Source organism: Bombina bombina, chromosome 3 (assembly GCF_027579735.1).
Source record: "Bombina bombina isolate aBomBom1 chromosome 3, aBomBom1.pri, whole genome shotgun sequence".
NCBI classification, from domain to species: Eukaryota; Metazoa; Chordata; class Amphibia; order Anura; family Bombinatoridae; genus Bombina; species Bombina bombina.
In genome coordinates, this window is record NC_069501.1 from 405,704,257 (window position 1) to 405,727,059 (window position 22,803).

The 22,803-nt window shown below is 40.1% G+C and overlaps 1 protein-coding gene across 2 annotated transcripts in view; it reads right to left on the reverse strand.

The window, feature by feature from the left end:
* Positions 1–5,102: 5,102 nt before the first annotated feature.
* PFKFB2 (6-phosphofructo-2-kinase/fructose-2,6-biphosphatase 2) overlaps positions 5,103–22,803 on the reverse strand; it is a 137,595-nt gene continuing 119,894 nt past the window's right edge. The window contains exons 15-17 of one of the 2 annotated variants that reach the window (XM_053706582.1): positions 12,157–12,336; positions 11,597–11,619; positions 5,103–6,715 (exon numbers count right to left, since the gene is read on the reverse strand). In XM_053706582.1, the coding sequence (XP_053562557.1) occupies positions 6,658–6,715; positions 11,597–11,619; positions 12,157–12,336 (261 nt within the window). In that variant the 3' untranslated portion in view covers positions 5,103–6,657. The remainder of the gene's footprint in view (positions 6,716–11,596; positions 11,620–12,156; positions 12,337–22,803) is intronic. The other variant, XM_053706583.1, reaches the window with a different exon arrangement.

Sequence of the window (22,803 nt, forward strand, 5' to 3'; positions counted from 1 at the left end):
TTAGACAGAACTAAGCGTTAAATCTCCAAGCAGTCCGCTTCAGAGAAAAAAAAATTTGGATGAAGGAAGGAACCCTGAGTAGAAGGTCCTTCCTCAGAGGCATATTCCAAGGTGGGAGAGACAACCTCTCCACTAGGTCCACATACCAGAACCTGCGAGGTCACGCTGAGGCTACTAGATCACCAATGCTCTCTCCTGATTGATACGTGCAGAGACTATTGGAAAGGAGAGCAAACGGAGGAAATAGGTAAGCCAGAGCATCTATCAAAGAGGCCTGTGGATCCCTTGACTGGTACCGTACCTTAGAAGCTTGGCATTTTGCCGAGACGCCAACAGATCCAACTCCAGCATCCCCCATTTGAGGGTTAAGCTGGAGAACACCTCCAGATGGAATTCTCACTCCCCGGGATGAAATATCTGTCTGTTTAGAAGTTTGATTCCCAATTGACCACCCCTGGAAAGTGGAAGACAGACAGCAAAAGTGAGCTTCCATCCACTGAACAATCCAAGTAAACACCTACATGGCTAAGGAACTCCGAGTTCCTCCCTGGTGGTTAATATAAACCATTGAGGCGATATTGTCAGACTGGAATCAAACTAAGGACGACGGAGGCCAAGCCATCTGAGCATTTAAAATCACTCTCAACTCCAAGATGTTAAAGAGGAGAGTCCGTAATCCCTGCGCCTTAAACAAGACCCAGAATGCTTCCCAGCCCAGCAGTTTGGCATCCGTGGTCACAACACACAGGAATGCCTCCAGGGGCACACGCCCTGAGACAGATATTCCTGGAAAAACCACTACGGAAAAGAGACTCTTGTCGACTGATCTAGAGCTATCCTCTTGAGCCAGATCCGAACGCTCTTTTTTTATAAAAAAAAAGCAAAATGAATGATGTCCATAGTAACCATCAAACCAATTCCTTCCTTACATTGAGTCACTAAAAAAATGAAGAAAATGAACTGCAGCTAGGTGCAAACACCCAACACTCTGGTTGCAAGATGACTAAACCATCTACCGGACCACCAGAGCTTGCTGCTCATCGAGCAATAGACTGCAGAGAGAGGAAAAGGAGCAAATCCTTGATTATCTGACCTCTGTTAGAAATCTTCTCCTAGATAGAGAATCTATTAAGGTCCCCCCCAAAAAATCACCCTTGTAGATGGTACAAGGGAACACTTCTCCAGATACATTTCCCATCCATGGGAAAGAAGATTGGACGAGATCTCTTGAAAGAGAGTTTGCTCGAAGAAAGGATGACAACTGAACCATAAATTGTCCAGAAAGGCATCCTTGTAATACTCCAAGAAGTAAAAGTCTTTCTAGGATGACGAAACTCAGAAACTTGAGAAGATCCCAAATCATGGGAACAATAAATACACATCCTTCAGGTCTATGTTTGTTAGGAATAGGCCCTCTTGAACCAAAGGAGAATGGAAACTACTTGAAGGTCAGAACCTGATAAACATGAGGTAAATACCTATATCCCATTCCCAGACTGGGACTGTAACTATCACTCCCAGAGAGGAAGGTCCAGAACCCAGTTCAAGGAATGCCTTTCATCATACCTGGATTGCAGATACTCTAAAAGGAGAATCTGCTCCTGTGAGGAAATCTTAGATTGAACTAAGTTTTGTTGGATTCCAAAAGACTTAACTGACTCTGCAGAAAGAGGAAAAGAAAACTTTCCCTCAGTCCTACTCTCTTGACGTGTGGTAGAAAAAGCTTTATTTTCACCCATAAAGTCAGAGGATAATTCTGCCAGACTAAGTCCAAACAACGATTCATCCTTGAAAAGAAACATCAGAAGCGTGAATTTGGAGGAAACAAAAAATATAGAACCTGCAACTGCAGAACTAAAAAGCTTAGGCTGTACCAACTAAGCCACAAGTAGGCTTCTCAGCTTACCAAGATTTCAGCCACAATGCCCGGCGAGCTAGAACAGCAAGTCTAATAAGACAAGGCATTACTCTAAATGAAGACAGTGGAGCAGAAACCTTACTATCTGAATCTTAAAATGTCCTCTTGCGTCTCCCCTGAAGGAAAGGAAGAGCAGATAAAACCATAGATATCGCAGAGAATACCTGAGCTGCAAAATCTGCAGGCACAAACACTCCTCCAGGAGATTGAGAGGAACCGTAAGGCACTGCATGTGACGGCATAAGGCTTGGGACGTTACAGGAGAAAACTGTGGCATTGCCTGAACAGCATCTTCCTGGGAGACATGAGGCTCATAGGGCAACACCCATCTTTACTATCAATAGATAGGTGAAAAACTGCAGCACAGAAATTGCATATGTAAATACTCTGGCTAAATAAGTCCTAAGCGACATGAGGCGCCACAATAATATCTTAAAATTTTCTAAAAGATTTATTCCAATGTGAGAGACAGATATGCTTTTTTTTAAAAAAACTATTTAGTCCTCACGAGCCATAAACATATAGGTCTTCAGTACAGAGTACTAGGACCCTGAACACATTAACAGTGGGAATGAATCTATATTCTTAAAAGCCTTCACTAAAAATTTTAAGACTGCACACCCAAGGGGATAAGAAAATAATGGTTCTTGCTAAGTAAAGCTTAAATATGCTAGCAAGAAACCTGCGCCCGCATTTGAAAAATGAAACATAGCTGTTTAATACTGCATACATAAGGGGCTAATAAATCTAACAGGTCTTGCTAGGTAAATGAGATCTAAGTTAGCAAGAAACTGCGCTCTCATTTTAGCAATTCCCCCCTTTCAGCACAAAAATTGCATAAGCTTCAAAGATAACGAAGCGGATCACACAGCCGTTCAACCAGCTAAAAATGGCGCCACTGCACTTTTCCGAGAAGTAGAAGGCGGGGCCATTACTTCAAGCTGAAAATGTTGTACTCCACTTTCTAAAAATGTTAAAGAATTGACGGCATACTCCAATAGACACGAAGGTCTCTGTCCCAACATGGGCACAAGCAAACTAACGTAACACTGCTCCTAAATGTATGATTTGTGAAAGAGCGGTATAATTGTATAGAAAACTATAGGAATGGCGCCCTCACTCAATATCGCACTCTCCTAACGGACACACAGCTTGATCTGAAATGCTGATAAAAAAAACTTCAAAGGCTTAACCGCTACTGTATTAGAGAGCCTCTGTTAAATTATGACCTAAAACATAAGGCACACTTAAGGAAACAGGGAAGATTAACCTAATAAGAGTAATCTGAGCCACAAAGGAGGATTAACTCCTTCCTCGCCATAGTCACATACATTTCAGTGCCTGCCCACTGCCAGTAAAAACCTTTTCTATGAAGGATTTTATGTCCCACATTAAGTGCAGCATTTTCCTTAACCTCTTCAGTGCCAGCCTCCTAGCCTTGGAAGATAAAAAGGCACTTACCTGCACATCCAGCTGTCCGACAGGAAGACAGCTCACCCGGTATGAGAGGATACCACTCCTCACAGAGACCTGTGGGAAAAAGAAAGAAACGGAGTAAACCTACTCTGGCTTTCTATACTAGGGCAGCAACATGTTAGGAAAACACAGTGAAGCCCACTTCACAAGTTCCTAACTGCTTAAAAGCCACCACTGCCCTACTGAAGAGACCAACGTGCAGTACAGCTAGACCCAATCTTGTTTGAGGAAAGATCAGAGCAAACCTACTCTGGCTTTCAAAAAAATAAAATCTTGATTGAAATGAAATAAATCCAATTTTTCTTTAGACACCAAAACTTAACCTCCTCCTTGCACAGAAGGCCAAGAGAATGACTAGGGTTTGTGGGAAGAGAAATGATACTTAACAGCTTTGCTGTGGTGCTCTTTGCCTCGTCCTGTTGGCCAGGAGTGATATTCCCAACAGTAATTGATGATGCCGTGGACTTACCATATCTTAGGAAAGAAATACATATTATTCTTCACCACTTTAAAAGGATTTTACCTTTTATTTATTTTTAACGTCATTGGTGCAGGTTCCTTTACTTCCTGTCACAGCCCCACAAGGGGGCTGTGGCCTCTACAGGAAGGCAAAGGAGTAGCTTAACCTTTGAAAAGGTTGCTAGGAGATGTGTACTAACTCCAATCAGTTTCTTGTCCATGCTTAGTAGAGAGGTATCCCTATCTAAACTGATGGACCAAAATATTTCAGATAAATATGCTATACATATTAAGAAAAATATTTTTAGGGATTAAACACTGCATTGTAAAAAGTAAAAGAAAAAATAATTTAAAACTGTCTTTTTGTTGACGTTTGGATGGTTATAGTCTAGACCAGAGCTTTCCAAACTTTTCATGTTGGCGACACACTTTTTAGACCTACATCATTTTGCGACACAGTAATTCAGTTGTACTAGCAAACAGGAGGTTAAACTAACTTGTTTTAAGAGATACGGACACATAAATAAATGATATAATAACAAAATGTATTTACAAGTAACAGTAAGTATGTGCAAGAATTAATAACACCAATAGCTACTTACTATTTTAATGGGATGTATGAAGTTGATGGGATGAACACAGTTTCGGAATATTTGGTGGAATATTAGATAAAGACACTCGCATTTCATCAGCAAGCATTTTTAAGCTTCTACTTCCTTTCCATATATTAAGAGCAAGAGCAGCAATGCACTACTGGGAGTTAGCTGCATAAAAAAAACACTGACTTCTGCTCATCGTTTAAGCTGCCGCCCTCAGAGCTCTGCAAGTCCAACTGACTACTGCCCATGCTGCAAACACACTGCTATCCCACTCACTGACTACATATGCAGTCACGAGCCGATTGAGAAGACTACATGTGCAGTCACGAGCCAATGTGCCACCAATGGGAATAGTTTCAGTTCCCACTGAGCTGCACCAATAGGTTAAGATTATCTGTGACCCACTAGGTATCAATCACGTGTCAACCATGTGATATGCATAGCCGGTAGGCGGAAAGTCTGAAAAAAAATTTAATTAAAAAAAATTTGTGCTGAAGCAGGGACACACCTACACACTAATGTATCACAACACACAGTTTGGAAAGCACTGGTCTAGACTCTAGGGAAATACCATAGGGAAAAAATACTTTTTAGTATATTTATCTAATCTGCAATGGTCATTTAGGACAGATATAAATAAGCTCCCACACTGATTGAGCAATCACTTTATAACAAAAAGGCTGATGTAGAACTTATGAATCACAAAAGAAAGCCATTTATACAAAAGTTTCAACAAAATTAGATACAATTTAAAAAAAAAATCTGCCTTTTTTATCTTTTAGACTTTTTTTTCCCTTTAAAAATCATAATTTATATATATAAAAAAAAAACACAACACATTATAGAAGTCTTCTGCCCTGTGTTTTACAAAGGCTAGAAGATGTATAACGCTGTCATTTTATAGCCCATAAGACCAAATAATAAATCTCTTTAGAATCTGCAACGACTTCACACAATAAAATTTACATATACTGGATCAAGTAAAGAATTTTTTTCTCAGCAACATGAAAGTGTATGGGTATTCATGTTATGCATGTGTTAAATTTTACAACATACAAAAACAGGTAAAAAATACAAATAAGGAAATTAATAGGCTGTCTTTTTTAGCTTGCAAGCCCAAACTATACATTGCTGTAAAATCTGCAGTTACATTGCCCAATAAAATTTGCATGAAGGAAATGTTTGTCTGCAATATGAAAGGGATGGGTATTCATGTTATGCAGGTTTAACGTTTTTGCAACATAAAAAAACAGATTAAAAATTCAAATGAGGAAATTAATAGGCTGTAAAAAAATATTACAAATAAATAGTGTGGAAAGACTTTACACAGAGTCATCACCTATACAGTATAATGTGTGTGTTATAGACAATATATAAACATATGAGACAAATGTTCCTAAACGTCCCTGCTCGTCTCATCAGGCTGAGAAATGCCAGTAAGCAGCAAGACAACACCAGCACTTCTCATCATGACTCCATACTGGCTGAGTGGCAGTTCACCAATCAGCATCTTCTGTAGTACACTTTATTTAAATAAAGATTAACAAACCTAAAGGGCTATGGCCATAAAATATTCTTGTAAAATGAGGGCAACTACCAGCAACTTAATCTTTTCACTGCCTGTGACCAGCAATGCAACACAAAATAAATGCCTTGTGTATTATAGGGACATTGTATACAATCATTTTCTATTAGTTATATGAAAGAGCATAATTTAAACATGCATTTTTTTTGCCTGTAACAATGCCAAGTAAAAGGTGCTTACATTTGAAATGCCTGCCAATGCTCATTGGGTGATGGGTACTTCCCACTGGAACTGACTGGCTTATATGAACTTCCTGCTAACGTTCAAATTTAATGCTGCTTTCTTCATATCAGTGAATGTTTTGAGCATGGTGTCCCTTTAAGGGTAATCAATGCATGATGGTTAATGTTTATTTACACAAATGCATTCATATGTCACTGATATTTAATGTAGGATTCTTCTAGTAAATAAGAAACATGGACGGTTTCTATGACGCTGCTATGGGACTAAGTTGGAGTCTAGCAAGTTTCATATGAATCCCTTCTTAGCTTCAAAGCCAGGTGACAGAAGCCAAATGCCTCTCTACCTGTAAATTAAGTTTATTGCAGATGTTGATCACATACAGAGATCTTTGATATGCGGAAAGGTTGAAATCCATAGCTGCATCATCCAGATGGTAATTACACAACAGCAGGGAGAGAGATGAAGGTATCACAACCATTGGTGTTGGCTGACTCCCTAGTAAGAAAAGAAAAAAGAGTGATTAAAATTGGTTGGGTTTTTTTTTTCTTTCAACTTCAGCTATAGCAAACTAGTTTGAAAGACATTTTGAAGATATGTTAAGCAGCAAAACAAAATGGTTAGTTTATAGCAGAGGAGAATTTTGAAATTAGTCTGTTTGTCCAGGTCCTTGAAAGGTCACATGGATTTTCGACTAGTGTACCACAGTTGTGTCATTTACACATCTAAATGGGAACAGTGCAATCATTTGAACAATTCATTTGAGCACCAGATGAAATGTTATCAAAATATTTTCTTGTATATACAATAATTAAAACTATATTGGGTTTCATATCCCTTTAATATTTATTGAAAACACTATTAAAGAGACATTAAACTCTAAATATGTTTCATGCACCACCATCGAATAACGAGTTCCAAGAATTTAGAATCTAGGTTTCACTTCAGGTATCTGAAGCAGAGTTGCTGCACATGTGCAAACTGGAATTGAATAAAAGCTAGATTTCAACATGGCGGCACCCATGACTATAGAGGGGCGGGAATAACCTCAATACAATCCTTATAAAAAAACACAAATTATGCTTACCAGATAATTTCCTTTCCTTCTGTACGGGGAGAGTCTATAACTGCATTTATTACTTTTGCAAAATACAAAACCTGGCCACCAGGAGGAGGCAAACCCCCAGCCAAAGGCTTAACTACCTCCCCCATTCCCCTCATCCCCCAGTCATTCTGCCGAGGGAACAAGGAACAGCAGGAGAAATATCAGTGTAAAAAAGGTTTATGAACTTCGGAAACAGAAGAGAAATAGATATCTAGAATCTGCTTAGGAGCCCCCATACCAGGGCAGAAAATGACGGATGATACAACCTGTAACCGCACGTCCGTAAGGCAGCCAGGCTAACCCTCAGGCTATAAGAACTAGCTGTCCATCCAAGAACCGACTAAAGGAACCCTATCACCAGGGCAACCTTGAAAAGGGACAAGAGAGACCAACACCGCCCCCCATTAAAACAGGGAAGGTCGCCATCCCAAATCATAACTAGGGATCAGCTACAAGCGGATGAAAAAGGACTGACATCTTTCAGAAAGCCCCCTCTCACGGAACACCAAGGGCGAAGACCCTGCCAAACCCCATAAAGAGGAGCACCCATAATTCGAAAAGACCAACCCACAAAACAAAGTCGTAGCACAAAAAGGAGTAATCAGATACCCTGACACATGTTCCTGTCAGACTGAGTCAATCTAGGAGTGACATAGTCGAAAGGAACAAGGAAGAATAAACTTCCCAAACCTAAAAGATCCAGAGATATAATTAAGAATACCTGACCATGAGTCCTTAAGGGCAAAAACCGGGATAGGCACGGACGCCCAAGAGCCTAGATCGGATTCCACAAAAAGTACAGCTCCGAAATAACCCCTCTCGGGTATCCAGAAATGGTGCCGAACTTTCAGAGACAGAAAAAAAAATCTACTTAAAAAAGAACCCCAACTGGTAAAAATGCAGAAGACTAGGTCCTCAGAGTAGAAGAAAAGGCCAAAAGATTCCTAGATAAAAGCAGAAGTAATCCCAGATACACCCTCCCGCATCCATGCATGAGATAAGGCAAAACCGCCCCACAGGTAACTTTCCCAGAACTGAGAACCATATACCACATACTGGATACCGGAGCACCCTATCCAGAAATCTATGAACATCTGAAGATAGAGAAGCAACAATGCCAAGTCGAAGAATCGGACTGGGCTAAACATCACACTCCCTCAGAACCACGGTCTGAAGGAAAATTGTAGGGAAAGCCTATAGAGTACTTAAACCCGAAAAAAGGCATAAAGAGACTCCTGTGTGAAAAAATCAAACAGCATCCCCCACCCTGGCACCTACCCAAGGAACTACAATCCCAATCCAACATAAGGATGGAAGGGACAAGAAAAAATTCCTTAAAAACTCCTAGCAAGCGAAGGAGAAACCCAGAAACGCCCAAATTCAGGAGCAACCAGAATCCAGGGAAACAGGATACTCTATAAACAGAAAACCCCCTAGATCCCAAGGATTCTAGGATCAGAACAAGTTTACTGAAACAAAACTGTCCGTGATGAAAGGAAAGTCTCCATCTCCCTTAATACGGGAAGGGAGAACCGTATAGTAACCCTCAAAACGAAAACTAAATAAGCTCTGTATAGAGAGCATAAAAACCCACCAGAACAAAAGAACCCCTACTAATAGAGGGGGCAAACATTCACCCTTGTGAAAAAATCAGGGAAAAAGACTCCAAAAGGAGCCATCCGCCCCCCTTCCATCAGGAGAATTCCAACTCCAAATCATCAGCTTTGCTAAGCAGGGAATTCCCTCGTAGGCCATATGGGCTGCACACGATCCAATATGGGATGCCCAACCAAGATGACTTAAACAAGGACCAGCCTGACATCTAGAATAAAGGGCTTCCTCTGGACCGAAGGAACAAGAAAAACCCCTCTTAAGAAGCAGCAACAAGAGAGGTAAAAAGTACCCAAACAGGTCCAGCCTGTTATGTAGTATACACAAGTATCTGTAATAAACCCCAAAAAGAACAGAGAGAACTATTACCCAACCAGGACCAGCCCGATATTTGGATACAACATATCTGTTCAAGGGTCAAACGGAAAATTCTAGAGTTCTAGCAGAGCCAGAAAACGGAGAATATTAAACAGAAACAAATATAAGCTCCAAAGCTTAAACATAGTCTTGGACAAATCGAGGGAACATCACTCCGACCAGAGACAATTTTTTTAAAAAAATTTTTTTTTTTTGTATAAGGAACTTCCACTAGAAGATTCCATCAATCACGATGCAAATTGCTAGTACCAGAAACCCAGAGGCGAAAAGTCTTCCTAAGAAGAAATTTTAAAACAATCTTGAGCTCTAAAAGGTAAAGAAAATAAAATCTATCCTAAATCGGATTATAAAGAAATTAGGCACGCGCACACAAGTGATAGACAAAAGGAAAGTGAAACCGACAGTCCGTCATGCGACATCTTTCCTCAAGAGCTTAGAACTGGGAATCTGGTACAGAAAAACAAAGAAATAACAAATAGAGACGATAAGGAATCAGATCACTATCCCCTCCAGTCGCCTAAACAAGTTTGCTGTCCGATTCAGAAGACTGAGATTCAGCTGACAGATCAGAACTGGGAACCTCCAACATCGCCAAAACCTCTCGCAGAAGTACACGCAGGCGAGTCATTCTGAATTTAAAAGCAAAATTCGCCTCCATCAGAGTATCTGGGGGCTCTGACCCTGGAGGTAGCACCTCTGAAGCCTCAGAGGACACCGCTTCCCCAGAAGACTGATCGGACATCATCGTCCTCTTACATGCCGGACCTTGTGTAGGAGTACACGGATTAGGCCTTCGCCTGGAAGGAAAATGCAAGTGCGCTAAAGCCAAAGATATGGTCATGCGAAACCGCATAGTAACCTGGTGGAAATAAACCTCCTTCAGGAGAAGCGGTAACCGTATTCAGGACAACTGCCTGTGTAGGAACAGAAGATTCCAGGGAACACACCTCACAGGATGCAGAATCCTCAGAGGCGGATGGCTCATTGTTCTCTAACATTTTAAGATGAGAACACTCTATTGCGGCATACGGAACATAATTGAGAGGGCTGGCATACCCGGTCCTCATCACAATATACGCAGGTATCAAAATCTGAATCAGAGGAAACCTCTGTTAACATATCAGAATCCCCCATAACTAGACTAAGTAGATTAGCACCTTACACCCCCAATGGCTGGGGCCCTCACCACTTCCTATGACCCAGACAGGTAGAGAAATAGATCCTCTCCGCAGACGCTTGGTCAAGAATCCAGAAATGGAAAAACAAGAAAACGTGACTGCAACCGGTCACATGGTGCACATGCAGGAACTTTCCCGCTAAGGAAAAGTGCGCCAGAGTAATAAAAACTGCACAGCTCGAAAATTAACCTGTATGTTCCGTAATACCCAATGAGCCTCAAAACGTCTCTACACATAAGCAGACAGAGTCACAAACAAGATTAAAATCCCCACTGTTCAAAAGATCCCCCTCAGGAGATATTTACCCTTGATTCCATAAAGATAAAGGAGTCCCACTGAGACCCTTTTAGACTGCTAACATTAATATGCATGAAAAAATTGAAACAATCTTACCGGAATCTATGCCGTGGAACAGCAACACGGTCCTTCAAGTTTGACAGATTGTAGCAGCGCTTCTGATATAGACTTGAGTGCAGAAAAGCAAGCATGCGAAACTCAACGCCGATTGCTTATGGAGCTGTAATACGAGTCAGGATCGTTTCGCAGAAAGCCCCTCCCTGCATCTCCCGACTCTAACTTTCATCAATGCTCTAACTGAGAGGCTGACAAGACTACTTAAAACTCCAGTCCCATCTCGAAGAGTACTACCCTCCATAATCTTCCGACACTTCTCTGCCAACCTCCTGTGACGAGAGGCAAAGAATGACTGGGGGATGAGGGGAGTGGGGGAGGTATTTAATCCTTTGGCTGGGGTGTCTTTGCCTCCTCCTGGTGGCCAGATTCTGTATTTCCCAAAAGTAATGAATGCAGCTGTGGACTCTCCCCGTATTAAGAAGGAAATGTATTTAGTGTTTAATGTCCCCTTAAAACCATCATCTGGCAGATAACATGACAACATATTGATTTATTGTTTACTCTCATTGCCTGAAAAAAGGAAAGAAAGCTCAGTGAGAGTGTCAGATGAGAGGGACAGCCTAGACATAATTTGTCTTCATTACTTATTGCTACATATCAGGTCAATACACAGAGTTAGGTCAATATTTTCAATGCAAACCCAAAAAAAAAAAAAAAAAAAAAAAGGAAAAATCAAGTACAGAGAGTACTCACATGCAAGAATTTTCCACCGAAGGCTGTTTGGAAAAGACATGGGAAGAAATCAGAGATACAGAAGGAAATGAGTAAAGGAAAACCAAAGGGAATTTATATTCAGAGCATAAACATTTTAGGAGGTATGTTTTACAATGTTCTCTTCAATGTGGCATAGGCTGCATACATTATGAAAACCAGCAGTAAAAATAGGACTTAATGGACTAATAAACAGGCAAATTTTATAAAGGAATAGGCCAAAAATGTATGCAACTATATGCACAAATTAATATAGGTGAAGACTAGAAACTAGGATCATATTCATTAAAACATAAAAAGAACCCACCACTAGATGGAGCTACTGTTGCTAATAAGTCAAAATGGACATGCAGCTCGTTCAGCTTTGTGATAAGTATATTTGAATGTAATAAATATTTAAATAGAAGATATGCAGGAAACCTTACATTACACAGACAAAAGATTAATGAATTTAAATGATTAATAGTACAGTGTTTCCTCATGCGGTGGACTACATGATCAAGTGAAAATAGGAGACAGGCACACCCTATAAAGACACTAACTTGTTTCAATGGGTGGACAGGCCCATCTGGGCCCATCCTGAACCGATCATACCCCACCGAGTCAAGGGGACGACTACCAACACTGTAATTCCGTGGTCGTCTGACTGTGTCAGAGCTTGATAGAGGTGTGAAGCTGTTTCTTCTCATCCGCATGGGGGTTGGATCCTTATCAAAGATACCCTAATAACAAGAGAACATTAATATATTTCAACTAAAATAAATATTATACAAAAAAGTGAAATAATGATACAAAACATTCAATATCTATAAATAAACAGTACACATTATTTAAAGCAGCGGTTGCCAACCATTGGTCCATGGACCACTGGTGGTCCATGAGAAGATGTTGGTGGTCCTTGACACTATCAAGCAGGAATGAATCTCCTCTGATGGTGTCACATCCGTTGCGCTGCAACTCCCTACAGTGCCTGGCTGGACATCAGTGAAAACCAATGGAGGAGGAGTTAAATTACAATCTCCCTAAACACGTTGTGTAGTACTGCGCAACTTGCGTCGCTAGATTGTATTTTTAACTTCTCCCACCTGGCGCTCTGCTCAGAGGAAGATGCTTCCATTCTAAATCCAGCAGAAGTTGGTAAAGACCTGGCTTGAAATATTGGAATTAATGTATATAAAAAAGAAAATCTAAAAAAAAAAAATTCTCTCATATTTCATTTATTTTCTTCCCTTTACCTGTCTCTTTGTAATAGTTTTCCTAATTCCTTCAGATGGATTTACATCAATGTTTGTCTTCCTCCCCTCCATCTTTTTTTTTTTTTTTTTTTTTTTTATTAAATATTAATTATTTTTCATTCTAATAATTTTCCTGCGCACAAAGCCATTCCACCTGATTTCCAGTAACTGCCATCCAGCAGATCAGCCATATGCCACCAGTATTATAGTAACTGCCAGTAACATCAGTCGTGGTTAGCTCACATCCATATTGAGAGCTTTCTGATATAAACTTAATTTATGACTCCAATGTCTGTCCATGATCATAACTAGTTTTGAATAATTCCTAACTGGGGAGGTGACTTGAAAGTCTTGTGTTCCTTTTAAAAATAAAAAATTTTCCCCACAGTCTGCCTTTCTGTTTCCAGCTCAAAATTTGGCACTCAGCCTTCATCTGTCATTTGGAAGTATTCTCTCAGTTCTGTCATTCAGTTAGATAATTCCAAAAAGTAATTCTTAAAAATGTGTAAATATAAACTTAGCTATGGTTATACATATGTACAATATGTGATATATATATACACACACATATATACATACATACACACACACACACATACATTATAGAGGTTTGTACCTTTTTAAAAAAAATAATGTTAGTGGTCCACGGGATTCAAAATTGTGAGTTCAGTGGTCCCTGAGGTCTGAAAGGTTGGCGACCCCTGATTTAAAGGGTTGCTATACTCAACATTTAATCCCCCCTCCACAAAAGGGACATGAAAAACACAAATGTTCTTTTATGACTACAATAATACAATTTTAAACAACTTTTGAAGTTACTTTTATTATCTAATTTGTTTGTTTTTTTTCCTGGTATCCTATATTCTATATATTGGGTACTTATAGAGTGCAAACTAATCACCCGTGAGGGTCTCAAGGTGCTAAGGGAAAGAGGATAGGAGGGGGGATGGGCGTTCAGTCGAAGAGCCAGGTTTTGAGGTCCTTTCTGAACTTTGTAAGGGAGGTGGATTGTTTGAGGTGTATCGGGAGGGTGTTCCATGTCTTTGCTGCCATGTGGGAGAAGGATCTTCCGCCCGCTGTGGATTTGCTGATGCAGGGGATGACTGCGAGTGCTTGGTCGGCTGATTAGAGCTGTCTGGCGGGGTGTAGAAATTTATGCGGTGGTTATGTATTCTGGTCCGATGTTGTGTAGGGCCTTAAACGCGTGGGTAAGGAGCTTGAAAGTGATTCTCTTGTTGATGGGGAGCCAGTGAAGGTTCCTTAGGTGTTCGGTGATGTGGCATTGGAGAGGAATGTCGAGGATGAGTCTGGCTGAGGCTTTCTGGATAAATTGGAGTCTCTTTTGGAGTTTGATGGTGAAGCCGGCGTAGAGTGCTTTGCCGTAGTCCAACAGGCTGCTGACAAGGGCGTGGGTTTTCTTGTTTCGGTAGGGTTCCACTTGAAGATTTTTCGTAGCAGGTGGAGAATGTGGAATGGTATAGATTTGTCAGCCATGGAGAGTGAGGAGTCCAGGATGAAGCCTAGATTTTGTGCGTGGCCGGTTGGGGTTGGAGGGTGACCGAGGGCTGTGGGCCACCAGAAGTCGTCCCATACGGATTTATTGGGTCCGAGGAGGAGGACTTCGGTTTTGTCTGTGTTCAGTTTGACCCGGTTGTCCTTCATCCAGGCGGCGACTGCTGTCAGGCCTTCATGGATATTCTTTTTGGCGGTGGCGAGATCTCGGGTGAGTTAGATGATTAACTGGGTGTCGTCGGTGTAGAAGACGATGTTGAAGTTGTGGCGTTGGATGATGACGGCGAGAGGGGCCATGTAGATGTTGAAGAGGGTGGGGCTCAGCGAAGAGCCTTGTGGTACACTGCAGTTGACTGGTGTGGGTTTGGAGGAGAAAGGTGGGAGTCTGACTTTCTGGGTCCTGCCCTTGAGGAAAGAGGTGATCCATTCCAGGGCTTTGCTGCGGATGCCGGCGTCGTGTAGGCGGGTGCAGAGGGTGTTGTGGTCGACATTGTCGAAAGCTGCTGAGAGGTCAAGGAGGATGAGGGCAGTGGTTTCTCCTCGGTCGAGCATGGCAGCGAGGATGGTCCCGTTGCTGTGGTTGATTCTGAAACCGGATTGGGAGTGGTCCAGTGTGTGGTTGGCCTCAATGTGGACAATAAGTTGCAAGTTAATGGACTTCTCTATGACTTTGGCCGGAAGGGGAGTAGAGAGATGGGGCGGTAGTTATTGAAAAACATACCTAGGTAGGTTCAGGAGCTTGGAGCTCTCTGCTGCTTGGTGGCTACACACACACATATATCTTATAATTGGCTTACTGATGTGTTCAGGTAGCTCCCAGTAGTGCATCGCTGCTCTTTCAATAAAGGATACTAAGACATAGAAGCAAAATTGATAATAGAAGTAAATTGGAAAGTTGTAAAATTGTATGTTCTATCTAAATCATGAAAGAAAAAAATTGGGGTTTTATGTCCCATTAAAGATACAGTCTACTCCAAAATATTTATTGTTTAAAAAGTTAGATAAACCCTTTATTACCCATTACCCAGTTTTGCATAACCAACACAGTTATATTAATATACTTTTTACCTCTGTGATTACCTTGTATCTAAACCTCTGCAGACTGACCCTTATTTTAGTTCTTTTGACAGACTTGCATTTTAGGCAATCAGTGCCCTCTCATAAGTAACTCCCCGGCGTGAGCATAATGTTATCTGTGAAAAACTGTCAAATGCACTAAGATAAGAGGTGGAGTTCAAGGGCTTAGAAATTAGCATATAAACCTACCTAAGTTTAGATTTAAACAAAATATACCAAGAGAACAAAGCAAATTTGATGATAAAAGTGAATTGGAAAGTGAATCATGAAAGTTTAATTTTGACTGTCCCTTTAAGCGTTCAATCGCCATGCTGTTAAATTCAGAGATTTGCGTTCTTGATAAAAGAAAGGGCCTTGAGAGAGAAGATCTTTTCTTAGAGGTAGACTCTAAGGCGGGCACGAGGACATCTGCACCAGATCAGCAAACCAAATGCTGAGACGCCACGCCGGAGTAATAAGAATTACTAAGGCCAGTTCCTGCTTGATTCTGGCTATCACTCTGGATAGCAACACAATCAGAGGAAACAATTTAAATCAGGTTGAACAACCAAGGAACCACTTAGGCATCTATCGCGCAATGGTCCTGAAACCTGGCACAATACTAAGTAAATTTGGGATTCCAAAGAGAAACCAGGAGATCTCTCTCTGGCAGATTCTAACATCACACAGTTTGGTTGAAAACGTATTGATTCAGAGACCAATACCCTGGGGGAAGAGATTGGTGACTGAAAAAGTCTGCCTCCCATTTGCTCACACCTGGATTCTGGAATGCAGAAATCCTGCAATGATAGCGCTCTGCTTAACTGCTGATACGGGACACTTCCCTCATCGTTAAGAAACTGAGTTACTCCCTGATGATTCGCATAAGCCACTGCTGTGTTGTCTAACTGGATTCTCAGAAAAGATTGGTTTCCGAGGTCAGGCCAACTTTGGAGGGCCCTGAAGATTGGTCTCTTCAGGTGGCAAGGATACCAATATCCTGGAATTCTGCACAAACTCCATGTGCTCTCTGAGACCCACAGACTACACCACAAACTAACAGGCTGGCTTCTGTGGATATTACTATTCACACTGGTTGAAGAACGGAGGCTCCCTGAACCAAGGACTGTTGAGTCTGCCACTAAGTCAGGTACTGTCTTTTTTTGTGATCTAACAGAATCCTGAGACAGATCCTTGTGGTCCTCATTCCATTGATTCAGCATCTGCAATTAAGACCCCCAACTTTAATACATGGAGCAATGGAATGGAGAGGATTCAGGTGCAGAAGGGCACATGACTGTTGTAGTTTCACTAATCTGTCAGAGACAAAAACAGTCACTGAATCTATTATTAAAGTGAAAGTAAACTTACCTTTATGTCGATCCAGGATATCATTCGTTTTACAAAATCAATGTGACTTTCATTCATGATTCGTTATAAATATAATTAAAACTAAAAGTTATCACCATTATTGATCAATTTGTGAATGTACACGAATCCAACCCATAATTCTGGCCGTTAGGCGGCCGTCAGTGCACGTCATCAGCCTACTTGACCCTGTGCGCATGCGCTATTGTTTTCTCCTTCATCTCAGCATCCACGCGCGCTCACGATTCGATATTGCGTATTGGCACTATCTAGGAATCCCAATAAGACATAATTGCCTTGTTAGGAACTGATCCGATATGGAGAAGCACATCACTTATCTCGCTTGCGCAGAAGACAGAGATATTGGCGCATGCGCTGTTTGACAGAGCTTTGTGAAAGCGCTTTAGGCAGACATAGAAAGCGGGTGGGACCGCTCTATACTACATCAAATACAAGGATATCAGGAAGTAGTATGTGGGAGGAGTTAGGCATCGCAACGGTAGGGAGTTATAATTCTAGAAATAAAAAAATAAAAATAAAAAAACAGCGATTAAGTTAGGGTAATAGTAACAAATGCATTCATGTCTTGCAAATGTTGAAACTTAACCTTCACTTTAAACCCAGAAAGTAACTCACAGGTTTGAGGAGTTAAAAAACTTTTTAGGAGATTTATTTTCCAACTTTGACTCTGAAGCACAATCTGAGTGTTAGACACAGCCATATGAAAAGGAGCCTGAACTAAAATATCATGCAAGTAAGAAGCTACAGAAAAAAAAAAATATGATGATTCAGAGAGAGAATAAAATTTCAAACACCTTTCCAAATGATCTCTATTATCTAATTTGTTTTAGTTTCTTGGTATTCTTTGTTGAAAAGCATACCTAGGTAGGCTTAGGAGCTGCTGATTGGTTGCTGCACATATATGCTTCATGTTATCTGGGTTCACCCATGTGAATTCAACAAATTATACAAAGAGAATGAAGCAAAATAGATAACAGAAGTAAATTGGAAAGTTGTTTAACCCCTTAATGACCACAATGTACCCTGTATGTCACTGGTCGTTAAGGATTTTTTCAGGACATAATAGCACAAGTCTAGCAAGAACACTTATTGCCCTCCCTCCAGCAGGCTTTGTGGAATAGAGCAGTCTCCACGCTGGTGGCAAGACCGCGCTATAAAACAATCAAGTCCCAAAAAAAGGCCAGTGACATACAGGGTACGTCGCTGATCCTTAAGGGGTTAAAATTGTATTCTCTATGTGAATCATGAAATAAATATTTTGGGCATCATGTCCCTTAAGGCCACAAAGCTTGTCTAGCTAAAACAGTGAATGCAGCATTCTTAGCATTAATGCAAATTATTTCCACCGCTACATCACAAATAAAGGAATTTGCTGTTCTTAGGAGATTAATGCAATCCTGAATCTCATCCAGTAGTAGTTTCCCCAGAAACAAGTTCTAAAAGATCACACAAAACAGCAGTGGCAACAGTGACGCAGGCTACACTGACTGCAGGTCTAAACATAAAACATGCAAGCTAAAAGATTGCTTTTGAAAACATTCAAGTTTTCTATCTAAAGGATCCTTAAAATAGGATTTATACAGGGAGTGCAGAATTATTAGGCAAGTTGTATTTTTGAGGATTAATTTTATTATTGAACAACAACCATGTTCTCAATGAACCCAAAAAACTCATTAATATCAAAGCTAAATAGTTTTGGAAGTAGTTTTTAATTTGTTTTTAGTTACAGCTATTTTAGGGGGATATCTGTGTGTGCAGGTGACTATTACTGTGCATAATTATTAGGCAACTTAACAAAAAACAAATATATATACCCATTTCAATTATTTATTTTTACCAGTGAAACCAATATAACATCTCAACATTCACAAATATACATTTCTGACATTCAAAAACAAAACAAAAACAAATCAGTGACCAATATAGCCACCTTTCTTTACAAGGACACTCAAAAGCCTGCCATCCATGGATTCTGTCAGTGTTTTGATCTGTTCACCATCAACATTGCGTGCAGCAGCAACCACAGCCTCCCAGACACTGTTCAAAGAGGTGTACTGTTTTCCCTCCTTGTAAATCTCACATTTGATGATGGACCACAGGTTCTCAATGGGGTTCAGATCAGGTGAACAAGGAGGCCATGTCATTAGATTTTCTTCTTTTATACCCTTTCTTGCCAGCCACTCTGTGGAGTACTTGGACGCGTGTGATGGAGCATTGTCCTGCATGAAAATCGACTGAATTTACGCTTTACGCTATTCACTTCTGACTGTGACTATATTTGCTTAAGACGCCGCACGGCTAATGTCTGCTGAGCTATTTGGAGCCCACGCCACAAATAGCTGACTGGCACTTTACTTACCTCGTACTATTCACAGTAATTTGGGTTAACACTATAGTAGTGCATACCAGCTAAACAATATTGAGCTCATACAGCTCACATCTGACTGGTATTTCAATTGAGTCACAATATTGCGTGCCATCATAACGCTAGTCTACTAAGCTCATATATGATAATATTCAATCAGTCACGGTTTAACTACCTGTCTAAATAAAAGTGGTCTTACCCTATACTCCATTCCCGCAAACACGTATTAATATAGAGTGTCAAGCCAACCGATCTCTACTACTGGTAATTTACAAGTTAGGTATAACGGTAGATAGGTATAATAGGCTTGCATGCAAGCAGGTATAACTGCTTAACTGAACCATTAATTCGCTCATTATATTTCTATATACTACAGTCGGTACTTAAGTGTGGTTTTAATGATTTTTCCTATTTTAATTGTAAAACCCAATAAAAGTTATATTTTAATGTAGTGTCTATTCCTATTCCCACATTGCAATCTTGGATCAGCAACTAAGTGATTATTATTTGCAACTATTCCGTAATTTGACCTAGGAGTGCAACCCAAGTGTATGCTTTTCTCTGTAATTTCAATACTCATATTCATACACAATGCACCCACATCTTGCCGTACTATAGTGGCATAATTGAAGATATTAATAGGTCTATCACACATAGGTAGTGCCATTGGTAACTTTTTCAAATTAAACGAATTAAAATACCTGATTCTCAGGCTTTCCACCAATAGAGCACACAGTAAAGGATATATCTTTATCCCACATTACATATCTATTCACTATGTCATCCAAGTGGGAACAGGATAGATTATCAAGACAACGTAAAAGAGAAACTGACCTCAATGACGTATTTAAAAATCCAACAACAAATGTACTCAATATACAGGATAAAATGAATTCAGCCCTTAAGGATATACATAAATTGATGTTCAAACAAGATAAACTGTGGTGGAACCACCACTTTTTTGAAAAATATATAGAACTACATTTAATTCCAAGAGGGCTGCGAATACAGCTGTTCCCGGCATTTGAGTTCCGAAATCCACAACACAATATTGAATGGGAAGATGCATTATCTGAATGCTCAACCAAATTAATGAAAATCTTAATTAAACATGATAAGGAAGAATATGATCTTTTGGAAACACAAGTTCAGGACCTAAATACACAGCTACAGGAATTTGAATCACTCACAGATTTTGAACAAACATACAAACAATATCAGAAGGAGTTAGATAAATACGAGAATGAAATCAAACAGACAAAACAAGGGAAACTAAACAGGGACAAAACTGACTATGAGAACAAGAAAGTTTATAAATGGAAAACTAGAACTAACTTTAATAGAGTAAAATCATCACAAGTTAATCTAGTGCAATGTGATGTCTCCGATACAGAAGGGGAAGAATCTGAAACCCAAGAGTCAGATACAGAACCTCAAACACCCAACCCCGAAGTTAAGTCCAGAATTACAAGAGGAAAGAGAAAGGATTTTTTAGGAGCAGGTGCCTCTTCACACACAGACACACCAGAAGAGGCAGGGAGCAGACCAAAAAGGCAAAACAGAAGCCAAACTACGAACAAAACAAACAAAAAGAATTGGAAACCCTATCAAAAAGCTCCAAGTCCCTTCTCACAAATGAGACTGACTCACTGAGAATAATAAACCTATCTCAGAAATTACTATCGGAAGCACACATATCCATACTTTCTAAAGGAATGTCATTCTGTCCCACCCCAAACTTGGACAAATTCGAAACCATCAAAGATGTTCATCTTTTTGTCCGCAAAATAGCACTAAAAAGATTCTACTGTGGAAAATCAAAATCACCTGAACCAGCTTTGGAACACATCTGGTCTGAAGAGGAGATGAATACATTGGAAACCCTAGAATCCTTACTAAGTGAACATAGTCCACAAATAGATTCAAATCCAGATTTAACTAAAGTAGCCAAATGGAGAGACAAGATAACCAATAAATCTACTTTCATGCCCAAACTAAGTCAATGCGCTCAATTACAAACATTCACAGATGTGGTTTGTGAAGAGATAAACAAATTATCAGACAAACCAACAACATATAATATGAGCAAAAATGAATTAAAAGCATTGAATGAAATTAAAAACTGGGATGATGTTATCATTCGAAACTCCCACAAGGGAGGGAATATTGTATTATGGCCAATCAATATGTACAAAACAGAAACTGATAAACAACTAAAAGATACATCCTGCTACAAGAAACTGGCATTCAATCCCAATCAAATGTATCTCCATGAATACATGAATATTCTAGATATGGCCAGATATGACAATATCATTACAAGCAAGGAATTTCAATTCCTGAAAGTCACCAATCCAACGGTAGCAACCTTCTACCTAATTCCTAAAATACACAAAAACAAAAAACATCCTCCCGGTCGTCCAATTGTCTCCGGCATACATAGTCTCACTGAGAAAGCGAGTAAATATCTGGACTATAGATTAAGGAACTTTCTCCCTCAACTACCGTCCTATGTACAAGATACAACGGATGTCCTGGTTCAACTAGAAAATGTACATCTCACCTCCACTACATGGTTAGTGACAGCGGACGTGGAATCACTCTATACATGTATAAATCATGAACTAGGCATTCAAGCTGTGAAGTGGTTTCTGTCAATGAGCTCTGAGGAAGACCCTGCTCATGATGATTTTGTCTTACAATTGTTACAATTCATTTTGACTCATAACTTCTTCACATTCAATAATGGCTTTTACCTCCAAACAAGAGGTACCGCCATGGGCACTGCATGCGCTCCCACCTATGCCAACCTTTTTCTCGGCTGGTGGGAGCAAAAATATGTTTTCTCAGATGATAATACTGAAGATCTGAATAGAATCCCCCTATGGATTAGGTACATTGACGATGTGCTCTTCTTGTGGGAGGGCACTAAAAACGAACTTGACGAATTCATGGCAAAACTAAATTCCAACAAACTGAACATTAAATTAACGTATGAAGCGGATCTAGCAAAGATTAACTTCTTAGATCTCCAAATCATCAAAACTCAAACTGGTATGCTGGAAACAGATGTCCACCGCAAAAAGACAGCCACAAATAGCCTGCTTCATAGCACAAGTGCACATGCTCCTGATACAATCAAAGCCCTTCCAGTGGGTGAATTCTTGCGAATGAGACGTAATTGCTCCACTGAAGAAAATTACAAACAAAGAGCTAAAGAAGTGAAAGAAAGACTAATTGCCAGAGGTTATAGTCGTAAGTCCATTAAAAAAGCTGAATTCAGAGCGAAAAATACTCTCAGACACGATTTGTTAAAGAAGCAAAACAAATCCAAAAAACAAGAAATAAGATTTATTTCAACCTACAATCCCAAGAGTACACAAGTAGTGGACATTCTACAAAAAAACTGGCACATATTAACGTCGGACCCCATATTATCACACATTATGGGTGATAGAATTCAAACAGGCTTTAGGAGAACACGCAATCTGAAGGATTTAATCAGCCCAAGTCACCTACAAGGACCCAAAACCAAAGGAGCATTTAAGAAGGGCTCATATAAATGCGGCACATGCAGCACATGCAGTTTCATGCTGAAAAAAGAAGAAATTCGTGATCGTTTTCAAAAAACA